Source organism: Diceros bicornis, chromosome 10 (genome assembly GCF_020826845.1).
Source record: "Diceros bicornis minor isolate mBicDic1 chromosome 10, mDicBic1.mat.cur, whole genome shotgun sequence".
Taxonomy (NCBI): Eukaryota; Metazoa; Chordata; class Mammalia; order Perissodactyla; family Rhinocerotidae; genus Diceros; species Diceros bicornis.
In genome coordinates, this window is record NC_080749.1 from 5,142,772 (window position 1) to 5,156,474 (window position 13,703).

Genomic DNA, 13,703 nt, shown 5'->3' on the forward strand with positions numbered 1-13,703 from the left:
TGCTCTACATCATTAGTCATAAGGGAAATACAAATTAAAATCACAATGAGAGGCCAGCCCCTTGCCGCAGTGGTTAAGTTCACGTGCTCTGCTTTGGCAGCTCTGTGTTTGCAGATTCTGATCCGGGGTACAGACTTATGCACCACTCCTCAGGCCATGCTGTCGCAGCCTCCCACATACAAAATAGAGGAAGAGGAGCACGGATGTTAGCTCAGGGCCAGTCTTCCTCAGCAAAAGGAGGAGGATTGGCAACATATGTTAGCTCGGGGCCAATCTTGCTCACCAAAAAAAAAAAAGAAATCACGAGATACTACTACTCACCTATTAGAAAGACTAAGAAGGGGCCGACCTGGTGGCGCAAGCAGTTAAGTTTGCGTGCTCCGCTGCGGGGGCCCGGGGTTCGCGGGTTCAGATCCCGGGCATGCACCGACGCACCGCTCGTCAAGCCATGCTGTGGTGGTGTCCCATGTAAAGTGGAGGAAGATGGGCATGGATGTTAGCCCAGGGCCAGTATTCCTCAGCAAAAAGAGGAGAATTGGCAGATGTTAGCTCAGGGCCGATCTTCCTCACACACACACAAAAAAGACTAAGAAACAAACAAACAACCCTTACCTTCCCTTAGCTGACAATACTAAGTGTTAGCGAGGATGTTGAGCCACTGGAATTTTCATACATTGCTGATGAGAATGCAAAATGGTACAGCTACTTTGGGAAACAGTTTGGCAGTTTCCCGTAAAGTTAAACAAACTTACATGACCCAGCAGTTTCAGTCCTAGATAGTTATCAAAGCAAAATGAAAATTTATGTTCAAACAAAAACTATGCACAAATGTTTATAGCAATTTTGTTCCAATTGCCAAGTACTGCAAACAATCCAAATGTCCCTGAACTGATAAACGGATAAAAAAGCTGATATATCTATAGAATTCAACAATGAAAAAAAGATGTTATTGATACTGACAACAACCTTGGTGAATCTCAAAAGTAGTATGCAAAATGAAAAATGCCAGACTCAAAAGGCCACACAGTGTATGATCTATTTTTTTTTTAATTTTATTTATTTATTTTTTTCCCCCAAAGCTCCAGTACATAGTTGTATGTTGTAGCTGCATATCCTTCTAGTTGCTGTATGTGGGACGCGGCCTCAGCATGGCTGGAGAAGTGGTGCGTCGGTTCGCACCCGGGATCTGAACCGGGGCCGCCAGCAGCGGAGCACGTGCACCCAACCGCTAAACCACAGGGCCGGCCCGGTGTATGATCTATTTATATGACATTCTGGAAAAGATAGAAACTACAGTGATGGGAAACAGATCAGTGGTTGCCAGGGGGTAGTAGTAGGAGATCAATAACAGAGGGCTAGTATGAAGGAATATATAGGGGTGATGGAACTGTTCTGCATCTTGGTGCTGGTTCCATGATTCTATGCATTTGTCAAAACTTAGAAATGTACACCAAAAAGTGAATTTTATTACATGTAACTTTAAAATAATAAAGAGTATGAGAAGACAAGCCACAGACTGGGAGAAAATATTTGCAGAGGATAAAGATAAAGGACTGTTATCCAAAATATACAAGGAACTCTTAAAACTTAGTAAGAAGATGAAAAAACTTGATTAAAAAATGGACAAAAGATCTGAACAGACAAGTCTCCAAAGAAGATATACAGATGTCAAATAAACATATGGAAAGATGGCCAAATCATACATAATTAGGGAATTGCAAATTAAAACAACGAGATACCACTACATACCTATCAGAATGTCTAAAATTCTGTCTAAATGTGTAAAAAACACCGACAACACCAAATGCTGGTGAGGATATGGAGCAACAAGAACTCTCATTCAGGGCTGGTGCCGTGGCTTAAGCGGTTAAGTGTGCGTGCTCCTCTACTGGTGGCCCGAGTTCGGATCCCGGGCGCGCACCGACACACCGCTTCTCCAGCCATGCTGAGGCCGTGTCCCACATACAGCAACTAGAAGGATGTGCAACTATGACATACAACTATCTACTGGGGCTTTGGGGAAAAGAAAGGAGGAGGATTGGCAATAGATGTTAGCTCAGAGCCGGTCTTCCTCAGCAAAAAGAGGAAGATTAGCACGGATGTTAGCTTAGGGCTGATCTTCCTCACAAAAACAAAAAATAAAATAAAAAAGAACTCTCATTCATTGGTGGTGGGAATGCAAAATGGTGCAGCCATTTTGGGCAATTTGTCAGTTTCTTACAAAACTAAGCGTACTTTTATCAGAGGATCCAGCAGTCACACCCCTTGGTATTTACCCAAATGAGTTGAAAATATGTCCGTCCAAAATCTGCACATAATTGCCAAAACTTTGAAACAACCAAGACGTCCTTCAGTAGGTAATGGATAAACAAAGAGTGTTATATCCAGACAGTGGAATGTTATTGGGTGCTAAAAAGAAATGAGCTATCGAATCATGAAAAAGACATGGAGTGACCTTTAATACATATTGCTAAGTGAAAGTAGCCAATCTGAATACATTTGTCACAACCCACAGGATGTACAACACAAAGGGTGAACCATCATGTAAACTATGGGCTTTGGGTGATAATGATGCATCAGTGTTAGTACACTGATTTTAACAAATGTACTACACTGATGTTGGATGTTGTGGGGGAGGGAGCTGTGTGTGTATGTATATGGGAACTCTGTATTTTACACTCAATTTTCCGATGGGCCTAAAACTAAATATAAAAGCCCAAGTAACATGCATTAAACTGGTCCAGTGCAATATCCACTAAAATATTTCAGTAACTTTATGGCTAAGGATACAGTGGAAGCTGCTTACCCCAAGTTACAAAGAATTACACAGCTAAATATGTGGCTGAAAGCTATAAAAGTTGGAAAGCTCCTACACTGAGAGTTAAATAAAGTTGATCTTTAGTATGAAATTTAGTCATGAACAAATGGTAGCAGTCTTTAAATGCTTATCTTTAAGGTGGTTATTCCACATGTGTGTTGTAAAATTACACAGCATAGTTCGTTTTTTCCACTAACTAGTGAATTACACGTTAACTTTTTAAATTAATTTTTTATTGAGATAATTTTATATTCAATGCATTTGTAATAAATAATACAGAGAGATCTCGTGTATCTTACCTAGTTTCTCCCAGTGGTGACAACTTGTAAAACTATAGCACAGTATCACAAATTGAGTATTGATATTGATATAATCTGCGGATCTTATTCAGATTTGCTGAGTTTTGCTTGTACTCATTTGTGTGTGTGTGGTTCTCTGCAGTTTCATTATATGTGTAGGTTTGTGCATCCACCGCCACAGTCAAGATGCTTAACAGTTCATAACTACAACGGTTCCCCTCTTATAACCAACCTCCTCCCCATCTCTAACTCCTGGCAATCACTAATCTATTCTTCATTTCTGTCATTTTGTTATTTCAAGAATGTCATGTAAGTGAAAGCATACAATAAATAGCCTTTTGGATAGGTTGGTGTATCTAGTACCACAGTCAAGATACAGAATCATATGAACTTTTAAAAACAACTTATTTAAACAGCTACCTTCTTGTTTATTCTTTAAAAGACTGAATGGTCTCAGTGCAATTTCTCCTGATTTGTTCAGGATTTATGGTTTTTAAAGATTGGATAATGAAGAAAAAGAGAACATGGTGGTTATTTTGTCACTGGCCGTGTTTACCACTTGTGTATATCCCCCGCAAAGTTCTGTGACAGATTAGGCGTCAAATCTCTTTTAGGGTAGGTTATCCATCCCAAGAACTACTGGTCTGGAGATAGGTAATCTAAAATAGGGGTTCCCAGGCTGAGGTTCTGTCCTTGGTGTCCAGGTTTGTGTTAATGAGAGTGGGGATCTTAAAACCTCTTATTATTTTTAAAAGCCCTACAGTAATTGTACTTGGTATCGCAGCTATCTAATGCATCAATAGTTTGCTTTTTGTTAGAATTCTTTCATTTCAGTTTGGGAAAACAAGCTTTCTTGTGCTAATCAGAAGCTCTGATTAGTAGTCTGCATGGTAAGAATTGTTGGATTTGATAATTGGACCAGATTCTGGTACCATAGCTACTGTAGCCAGACACAGTACCCACACTAGACAGAAGCTACATGTGAACTTCTTTGGCTATGGCGGCACAGTGGCAGCAGAAATTAAGTGATCGTAAGTGGAGGATGCATAGATAGGAAACCCTGGTTTTCATTTAATGGTTTGTTAACATTAAGCCATTTGCTTTCACTTTTGACAAATTAATAGGAAGAAGATACTTTTTTACGTTGTGATCCATTGTACACACATGTACAACTGAAACAGAAGTTTCACAAAAGCAATTCTTTCCTTTAAAATGTGCATTTCAATCTTATATGTTCTATATTTTTATTATTAAATTAACGCTGGTTGTCAGACACATTGATTTCAGGAACCACCAATAGGATATGACTTCTAGTTTAAAAAAAAGCAGTTGTGGGGCCGGCCCGGTGGCGCAAGCGGTTAAGTGCGCGCGCTCCGCTGCGGCGGCCCGGGGTTCGCTGGTTCGGATCCCGGGCGCGCACCGACGCACTGCTTGGTAAGCCATGCTGTGGCGGCGTCCCATATAAAGTGGAGGAAGATAGGCACAGATGTTAGCCCAGGGCCGTCTTCCTCAGCAAAAAAAAGAGGAGGATTGGCGGATGTTAGCTCAGGGCTGATCTCCTCAAAAAAAAAAACAAAAAAAAAACAGTTGCTTGAGGCCAATTCATGACCCTTCAGGTCATAGAGTTTTTGATACAGAGCCTCAGTTCTACCCTCCTGAATTGTAGTTTAAAGGTCTCTTTATTCAGTTGTGTGAAGCATTTAGTAAGTTCATTTTGGATTGAGTTTGTGGAATTAGTCAAGTTCTATTAGCAAGGTTATTTTCCTATAAAAATATACCTTTCCTCCTAGTTGGAGATTGACTATGATGGTAAAATTTTGCTAATGGAGTCAGAAACATTTGGTTGGGGAAGATTATTTATTTTTTATTTTTTTTTGTGAGGAAGCCCTGAGCTAACATCTGCCAATCCTCCTCTTTTTTCTGCTGAGGAAGACTGGCCCTGGGCTAACATCCATGCTCATCTTCCTCCACTTTATATGGGACGCCGCCACAGCGTGGCCCGCCAAGCAGTGCGTTGGTGCGCGTCCGGGATCCGAACTGGCGAACCCTGGGCCGTTGCAGTGGAGCGCGCGCACTTAACCGCTTGCGCCACTGGGCCGGCCCCAGGAAGATTATTTTGGATTATGTTTGGTTGGGGAAAAGATTATGCTGGCCATGGTTTGCTGAGTGAATGAGAGTGTTACTTATTTTGTTTCTTTCCCTCACAGTGTCTTTTCCTCCCACCTCACCCTAAATTTAAACTTCTTAAGGCTGAATTGTATTGTAAGTGTCCTGTTATATCCCTATTGCCTATAATAGATTCTCGATGTAGTAGTAAATTCTCACATTGCTTTCGTTTTGAGCTCTTCTGTTCTGATAAACTGCCAGTCTCTTGAGAGCAGACTCTGTGTGTGTGTGTGTGTGTGTGTGTGTGTGTGTCTGTCTGTCTGTCTTCAATGCCTTTCAGGTAGTTAGTGCGCATTGATTAGTTCTTGAAGTGAGTTGCATTTCTTGTTATGCTTCCCCACGCTGTGGGGATTTTTCAACTATTTTTTAACAATTCCTAAGCGTGTGTGTCTTCATGGCCAGTAACTAGTAACTGCTTCAGTGATTTTGGTGGTGCCTCCTCATTATCCTATATTAATAAATCTTTCTGTATAATGTCTATTTAAGTCTTACCTCTCTCATGAATCCCTTTGTGTTCATTCAACTATTGTTGCTCCAGTTTTTGAGGTTTTGTTAGCACTTGTATGGTATACAGTTTTCATTATTTTAATTAGAGGTTTAGGTTCAATAAAATGAGTTATTGTGTAGCACAGTTCTACAATGTGAAATTTGTAATGACTTCTTTAAGAAAAGCATTCGTTTTTTTTTTCTATATTCAACTATAATTTTGGTAATGTCATATGACTAAAATGATAAAAAGTTACTTCATAGTAGTTGTGACAAGAAGCAGAATTCTAATGCTGGTATGGACTTGTGCACACAAACATTTGAGAACTAAGTCTGGGTATTCCAGTTTGTTCTGCAGACTAGTCACTACATTGGCTAAAAGAATAATATATTTTATGCAAAATAATATCTTTGAGCAAAAAGGATCTTTGAAGTTATCTACATTAACTTCATTGTCCAAGTTAAGAAAACAGATGCAGAAAAGTTGAGTGGCTTTCCTAATTTGGGGGAGTAGTTGAAAGCTTGAAGGCTAAGGATATGCTGCAAAGTTTTGTCAACTCAGGAGTCTTTGTATTTGCCAAAATAGAGATGGAGACCAAACACTATCAAGTCTGAAATCTCTTCCATAAACTTAGAAGTGATATTCAGTGAATCAAAACGATGTGCTATCTATACCTGATGCAGAGTATAATGTACAGTAGGCACTTGATAAAGTTGTGCTGATTCCTTGAAACGTTGAAGGTTTGTGTGTACAAGAAAGACATGAGGAATTTAACGTTTCAGGTGGATTTTTTTCCTCAGCAATTTGCTTCTATTGTTAGTATGTATTTAATAACCATATGCAAATTGTCTTCCCTCTACCTCAGTTTCTCTCTCTTGCCCCCCCCGACCCTTCCCAACCCCTCTAGCTCCCTCTCTCACCCTCCACCCTAGATATGAGATGAATATGCTTTAGGGACAAACCTGACTTCTAGTTTAAATTGTGGTGTTCTGGGGCCGGCCCCGTGGCTTAGCGGTTAAGTGCGCACACTCCGCTGCTGGCGGCCTGGGTTCGGATCCCGGGCGCGCACCGACACATTGCTTCTCCGGCCATGCTGAGGCCGCGTCCCACGTACAGCAACTAGAAGGATGTGCAACTGTGACATACAACTATCTACTGGGGCTTCGGGGGGGGGAAAAATAAATAAATAAATTGTGGTGTTCTGTTAATGTGGCTCAAGTAAATACTGCAGTGACTAGAAATCCCAGTAATTATTTTTATGAAGGATAGAACTCTTATTTCTTTTTCTGCATTTGATTATACTATATATATAGTTCCTTGAAGTAGAGTCCTGAGTGAAGCCTGAAGAATAGTTTTAATGATTTGAGTGATGGTTCTTTCTATCTGGGTCACTGATTTTTCAACCTCATGTATCGAGTTTTCTGCTATCTCAAGTCAGAGAAAGCTGTAATATCATTATTGCTGAAATCTTTCGGCAGCCCATGTTGAGGGATAGTCAGGAGGTCCAGGTATTTTGCTCTGACTCTGCCACTGTATTAGTTAGTCTGCTAGGGTTGCCATAACAAAGTACCACAGACTGGGTAGCTTAAACAACAGAAATTTATTTCTCACAGTTTTGAAAGCTAGAAGTCTGAGATTACAGTGTGAGCAGGGTTGATTTCTTCTGAGGCTTCTCTCCTTGGCTTGTAGATGGCTGTCTTCTCCCTGTGTTTTCACATGGCCTTCCTTCTGTGTGTGTCTGTGTCTTAATCTCCTCTTCTTTCAAGGATACCAGTCATATGGATTAGGGCCCTATCTACAAATACAGTCACATTCTGAGGTACTGGAGGTTAGGACTTCAACATATGAATTTATGGGGGGACACAGTTTAGCCCATAACAGTCACTAGAGGCTCTGTTTTGACTTTGGGCAAGTAACAACGTTTTGCAGGAAGTGAAGCTGAAGTATGTAAGGCACATGTGAAGACTGACTGGTCATTGTAATGTGAGAAAGTTTGTTTTTGTTTTATTTTAGGGCTGGATCTTGTGTTAGAATATAATGGTACTTTTCCCCCCTCTTTTTCTTTATGCTGGACCTTTATTTCTGGAAAATAAGTAGTACTTGACCATTCAAGGAAAACTTAAAGGCCTTTATTCAGAAGTTTTACTCAAAAAATTTGTAAATGGAAAGATATTTTCTCCCATCCTCTATAAGGTCTTAAATGGAGGAGTAATATTTTTCTCTAGCTTTAACATGAATTATTCAAGAATGTTAGCAATAACATAGTGATTGTTTTGCATTTGACTTCAGTCATTTTCCTCATAATTGTGCAGTAGATACTTGATTTGGGTCTGGTTAGTGTTTTGTACCCATATACATATCACCCAGCTTCAACAGCATCAACTTTCTGTTAATGTTTCATTTACCCTCCATCTAAAATTTTTTTTCCAGTGGATTAAACTCCCCGTTCTTTAGCTGAAGTAAAAGTCACATAACATAAAATTTCGCTGTTTTAACCGTTTGAAAGTGTCCAATTAGTGCCATTTAGTACAGTCACAGGGTTGTGCAGCTACCACCTCTATCTAGTTCCAGGCATTTTCATCATCTCCAGAGGAGACCCCTTTCCCATTAAGTAGTCACTCCCCATTCCTCCTTTCCCCTGCCCCTGGCAAACACTAATCTGCTTTCACTCTCTATGTATTAGCCTGTTCTGGATTTTTCGTATAAATAGAATCATACAGGGCCGGCTCCGTGGCTTGGCGGTTAAGTGCGCGCGCTCTGATGCCGGCGGCCCGGGTTCGGATCCCGGGCACGCCCCAAGGCACCACTTCTCCGTCCAACGCGAGGCCGAGTCCCACGTACAGCAACTAGAAGGATGTGAACCTATGACATACAACTATCTACTGGGGCTTTGGGGGGAAAAAATGAATAAATAAAATCTTTAAAAAAAAAAAAAAAAGAATCATACAATATGTGACCTTAATTATGTCTGGCTTTTTTCACTTAGATAATGTTTCCGAGATTCATCCATGTTGCAGCATGTATCAGTACTTCATTCCTTTTTTTTTTGGCTGAATAATTTTTAAGCCTCTTTTGATATGTGTAAAAATCTTTATTCTCATTTGATATCAATAATATTTTAAACTAGAATATTAGGATAATTTCATTCTAATAAAATTAGAAATTTGATGATTGAAAAGTGAAAAAAATAGTAATTTTAAAATAGACTTTTCAGAGCTTCATCCTTTTAGAATTACTGGTCTAGACATCTGAATTGAAGCTGTTAGTTGAAATCTGGATGCTGAAATTTAGTTGGATTCATGGGATAACTGAGTAAACAGATTCCTTCGCCAATCTTATTGAGTCAAATGCTTAGTGCTTTTGGTACATTCTGATTTAATTCACACACAGCGCTAAGAGGGAGACAGACTGTTTCTTGTCTCATTACAAGTTAACATTTCTCAGAGACCTTCTGGTATTGCTCTAGAGTAGTGGAAATAATACATATTAAATGCATATTTTATCACATTATTTATTTTTGGTATTGTGAGAGTCAGGACTTCTCCTTCCCTTCTCCCTTCACCCGTCCTCTTCCTCCCCCTCCCTATTGTCATTATTAAATGGTTTCAGGAGAGACTAAAGTGACAAGGATGAATGAAGTAGTAGTAAGAACATTTTTATCCAAAGGAAATCATAAATCTTTTTTAGATCTTTTATTTAGTGTCTTGAATGAGGAAAGGCAAATGTAAGCATATAGAAAAATATATGTGAGTAAACATACTGAGAAATAAGTTTCTGTGATAGTTACTTTGAGCCTGAAGTAAGATATACATACTTTCAGCATTTTTGTAAAATAAGAGTTTATTTCTCTTTCTACACTGTTCCTAAGAAATTTAAAAGGACAAAACTCAGGTTTTAACGTTTTCTAGTGACTTGTATAAAATGGGGTCTTATGATCAACTTAAAATGATTTGTTTTACTATCAAACATCTAATGAAAACTTTATTTTAAAAATGTGAACAGTCAGTGATTATACCTTTCTTCTCTCACCCCCGCAAATGCACAGCACAAGGCACACTCACCCCAAACTGTTACAAATTGTTTTTCCTTCCATCAGGCTGAATTTCACAGTAAATGCTTATTAGCACTTATTCTGTGAATTGGTGTTTTTCAAATGTGTAACTGTTCTCTGCTATTAAATCTAATAGTTCATTTTGTAAATAAGTTGACTAAAAGCTAGAAATGATGCATAATAGAAAAAGAAAGAGAAGTGGGGAAAAAAGTTCGTTTAAAAACATTTTCAGGCAATGTTGTAGTGCTGATATTTGTAGTGAAAGTACTTTTTCCCTACCCTAGTGTCCTAGAACGAGAACGTCACCATGGCTACAGAAATTGGTTCTCCTCCTCGTTTTTTCCATATGCCAAGGTTCCAACACCAGGCACCTCGACAGCTATTTTATAAGCGACCTGATTTTGCACAGCAGCAAGCAATGCAACAGCTTACCTTTGATGGAAAACGAATGAGAAAAGCAGTAAACCGAAAAACCATAGACTATAATCCGTCTGTAATTAAATATTTGGAGGTAAGTCCAGTTAATGTGCTTCACATGACCAAACTTGTTTTTTTTTAAAAAGAAGAAAGTTTTTAAAATGCAGAGTAATAAGTATGCCTGTGTTTCTTGAATTAGTGGGATGAAGTGGAATTTCAAATGAGGCTAATCACCAGTACTTTTTTTTTGCTCTTTGCATGCATGAATCATCTCAAAAATTATTAAAATTAGACTCCAATTTAGAAATAGGCTTTGTTCTAAAGGTTCACAACAAATCTCAGAAAAGGATACTTTAATCCCTAGGCCAACCGTAAGACACTTGTTAAACCCACAGTGTTTATGAAATGTTAAGAGACTACCTACATAGACATATTTCTATGAGAACATACATATTCAGAATAGCAACTTTGCATGTCAGAGACAATGGCGATGGAACATGGACTCTCCATGTCCCTGGTGGTGGGTTGTTATACTAGGGGAAAAGGTTCTCTGCTTACTTGAGGGTTGAGAACCTACCACAGTCCTGTAGGATGAAAGCAACTCTGAGATGGCAAATAAAGGCAGAGTAGGGATCTGCCTAAACCTCTGTCAGCTTGACATTTCTCCCTTTTGAGTTCTTTATTTACTTGTCTTAACCTAGGAATTAGCCTCTGTGATTTGCTTTCATTACTAACCGCTATTACTTTAGTCAGGTTTTGGTCTGCTTTTGCCTCCTGTGAAGAAAATTTGTCTGCTTTTCATTACCTGAGACCGTTGTTAAAGACCTATTTGCATATTGGGCGTAGTTAGTATGTTGCAGGCACGTAAGAGAAAAAGATTCATTCAGAAGTAAAGACAGATTTAGGTTTTTCCAGGTATTTCAGTTGGAAAACTAGATTAGGAAAGTTTGAGAGGAATTAAGAAAACCAATGGCAAGATACAAGGAATTGTTGTTTTGAGGATTTTGAGGGAATTGGGGATGTCTGTCTATCCTTTATCCTTTTTCTTTTTATTAAGTTATGGTCAGTGCGAATGTTTTGGGGTCAGCAGCATCTTGGATGATTGGTTAGGGATAATGTGAGTAAAGAGAGGAGGGAAATTCTAAGCAATGTCAGTAGGATAAGAGGGGAAGTCTCTTTAAGATATCCACTATCATCTGTGTTTTAGAACATAATGAAAAAGTTTTAATCCTGTTCTCTCGTCGTTTAATAACAGCTTACATTTTGTTAACATTTACTTTAAAGTTGAGTATAATTAGACCATATATTAATTAATTATTTATTAAATTTTTAACAGAATAGAATATGGCAAAGAGACCAGAGAGATATGCGAGCAATTCAGCCTGATGCGGGTTATTATAATGATGTAAGTATAAGATATGTCATACTAGTTTAATAAAAAACCTCTCTGCTTGGCATTTGAACCTAAAAATGTGTGATCTCAAATTCAAACATGGACTTTTCTTTTTACATTTTTATAATTTAAAATAAAACATTCCTAAAGGGATAATGTAACATATCTGTGTAAACCATGGGTTATCTTTTAATTTCAATTTAAATATTCCTTTTGATCTAATGAAGGATGAACTTTTGATTTGGGGCTTAAAGCAGTGTCCAACAAAAGATTGCACTGCCTTAAAGTCTGTATAATAGGAAAGTTAATTTTAAATTTGGCTTATTGTGAACATGTTTAATTGTGTTGACTTTGAGAAGTAATTGGGGAAATCTGGTATTTGATTTCATTGTTTGCTTAGTAATAATGGGCATTTAACTTTCCTGTGTCTCAGTTTTCTTCATTTAATTAATATAGACTAATTATAATCTATTATAGTTTTTTGGAAGTCTTCTCTAGTCCTGAATTTGTCTTTAGATGTTGAAATAATTACCTTGCTCTGTCCCTGGTTTATGCCCTGTGCATAATCAGGTGTTCTTAAAACCCAATTTTCTTTTTTTTGTAGCTGGTCCCGCCTATAGGGATGTTGAATAATCCTATGAATGCAGTAACAACGAAATTTGTTCGAACATCAACAAATAAAGTCAAGTGTCCGGTATTTGTTGTTAGGGTAAGTATTCTATTGGATATTTTTTGAAAAAATTAATCCTGAGTTAGTCTGCAAGTATATTTAACAGGACAAAGAAAATTAAACATTATTTTAAATATATATCTAGGATAAAAAATCAGTGTATTGCTAATAATTTTATTTTAGAATAACCAATCACTTATCCACTATATCCACATTTAGTGAGATATTACTTTTGGATTGTTTTTCTTCATGTTTCAATTTCCATAGAATTCTCTCTGAGCTGGCCATGGATATATATTACAGCAGGTCTCAGACTTGCTCTTGAATAGGAATGCTTTTGCTGCTGTTGAGAAAGCAGCGTCTCAAGGTGAATGAAAACTCTTAGGTGTTACTAGGAAGGAAAACACCTGAGAAGAGCTGAAGACCAATGGTAGACCATAATTGTCAGCTCCATCAAGGTACATAGTAGGTACTGAGTACATTTTTGCTGAAATTTTTAAAATGGAATTTTTAAATAAATAGTACATTGACATGGTTCAAAATATTAAAATTTGAAGGGGTTTGAAATAAAGTCTTTGCAGCTCTGTCTCCCAGGCATCAGTTAATATTCCCATAGATAATAGTATAATCATTTTCTTTGTGATTTGCTAAGTCTGAATGCACTTATTGGTTAGCAGTATATCCAGTCCAGAAACGTAGGATAGTTAATAGTCAAAGTTGAGCAAATAAGAATTGAAAACAAAAAATGGGACAGAGAAAAGACCGTCATGGCAAACATTGTGGCAGACACAGCAGAGAGAACCAAAAGGGGCTGGAAGAGATGCTGGCTTGAGCTCCATAAAAAGATTGCAATCAGTCTTAGGCCTCGTGTTTGCTTCAGAGACCTAAAGCAGTAGAAACATCAGTAAAGAAACACCGATTTCAATGGCTTTTGTGTTAGTAGAGCCAACCAGTATGTAGTATAATTTTGTTTGCCAGGGAATTTGGTAAAAGGAGTATGATGTGCACCTAATTTTAATATCTTCTAAGTGTAACTCAGAAAACCTTTTGGAGATGAATAAGATTTGACCATTCTCTGTATCCTGTATCTTGTTAGATGGGTAAATTTCTCATTTGAGGATCAAGCTATAAGGTCTTAGGAAAAATTTGCACATAGTAGAGGCATAGTCCAAATTACAAAGTATTCAGACATAAAGACTGTGGGTCCTGTGTCTGTAGTTTGGTTGCCTGCAGTATTTACTGGGTTGGGATCCATAGTAGATAACAGAAACTAGGAAAGTAGAAAGATTTTATTCATAATAATCAAAATCATGATCTGCAGGTAAGCAGTAAAAAGCTGGATTATCATATATATCTATGTAATTTACCAGATAGTCTTCATTTTATGTATTTCGTACTGCTG

General features: G+C 38.0%; 1 protein-coding gene across 3 annotated transcripts in view; it reads left to right on the forward strand.

The window, feature by feature from the left end:
• The window catches only part of WDR33 (WD repeat domain 33), a 91,058-nt gene that overhangs the window by 19,295 nt on the left and 58,060 nt on the right, over nt 1–13,703 (forward strand). For all 3 annotated transcript variants that reach the window (XM_058548745.1, XM_058548746.1, XM_058548747.1), the window contains exons 2-4: nt 10,106–10,332; nt 11,575–11,643; nt 12,236–12,340. In XM_058548745.1, the coding sequence (XP_058404728.1) occupies nt 10,129–10,332; nt 11,575–11,643; nt 12,236–12,340 (378 nt within the window). In that variant the 5' untranslated portion in view covers nt 10,106–10,128. The remainder of the gene's footprint in view (nt 1–10,105; nt 10,333–11,574; nt 11,644–12,235; nt 12,341–13,703) is intronic.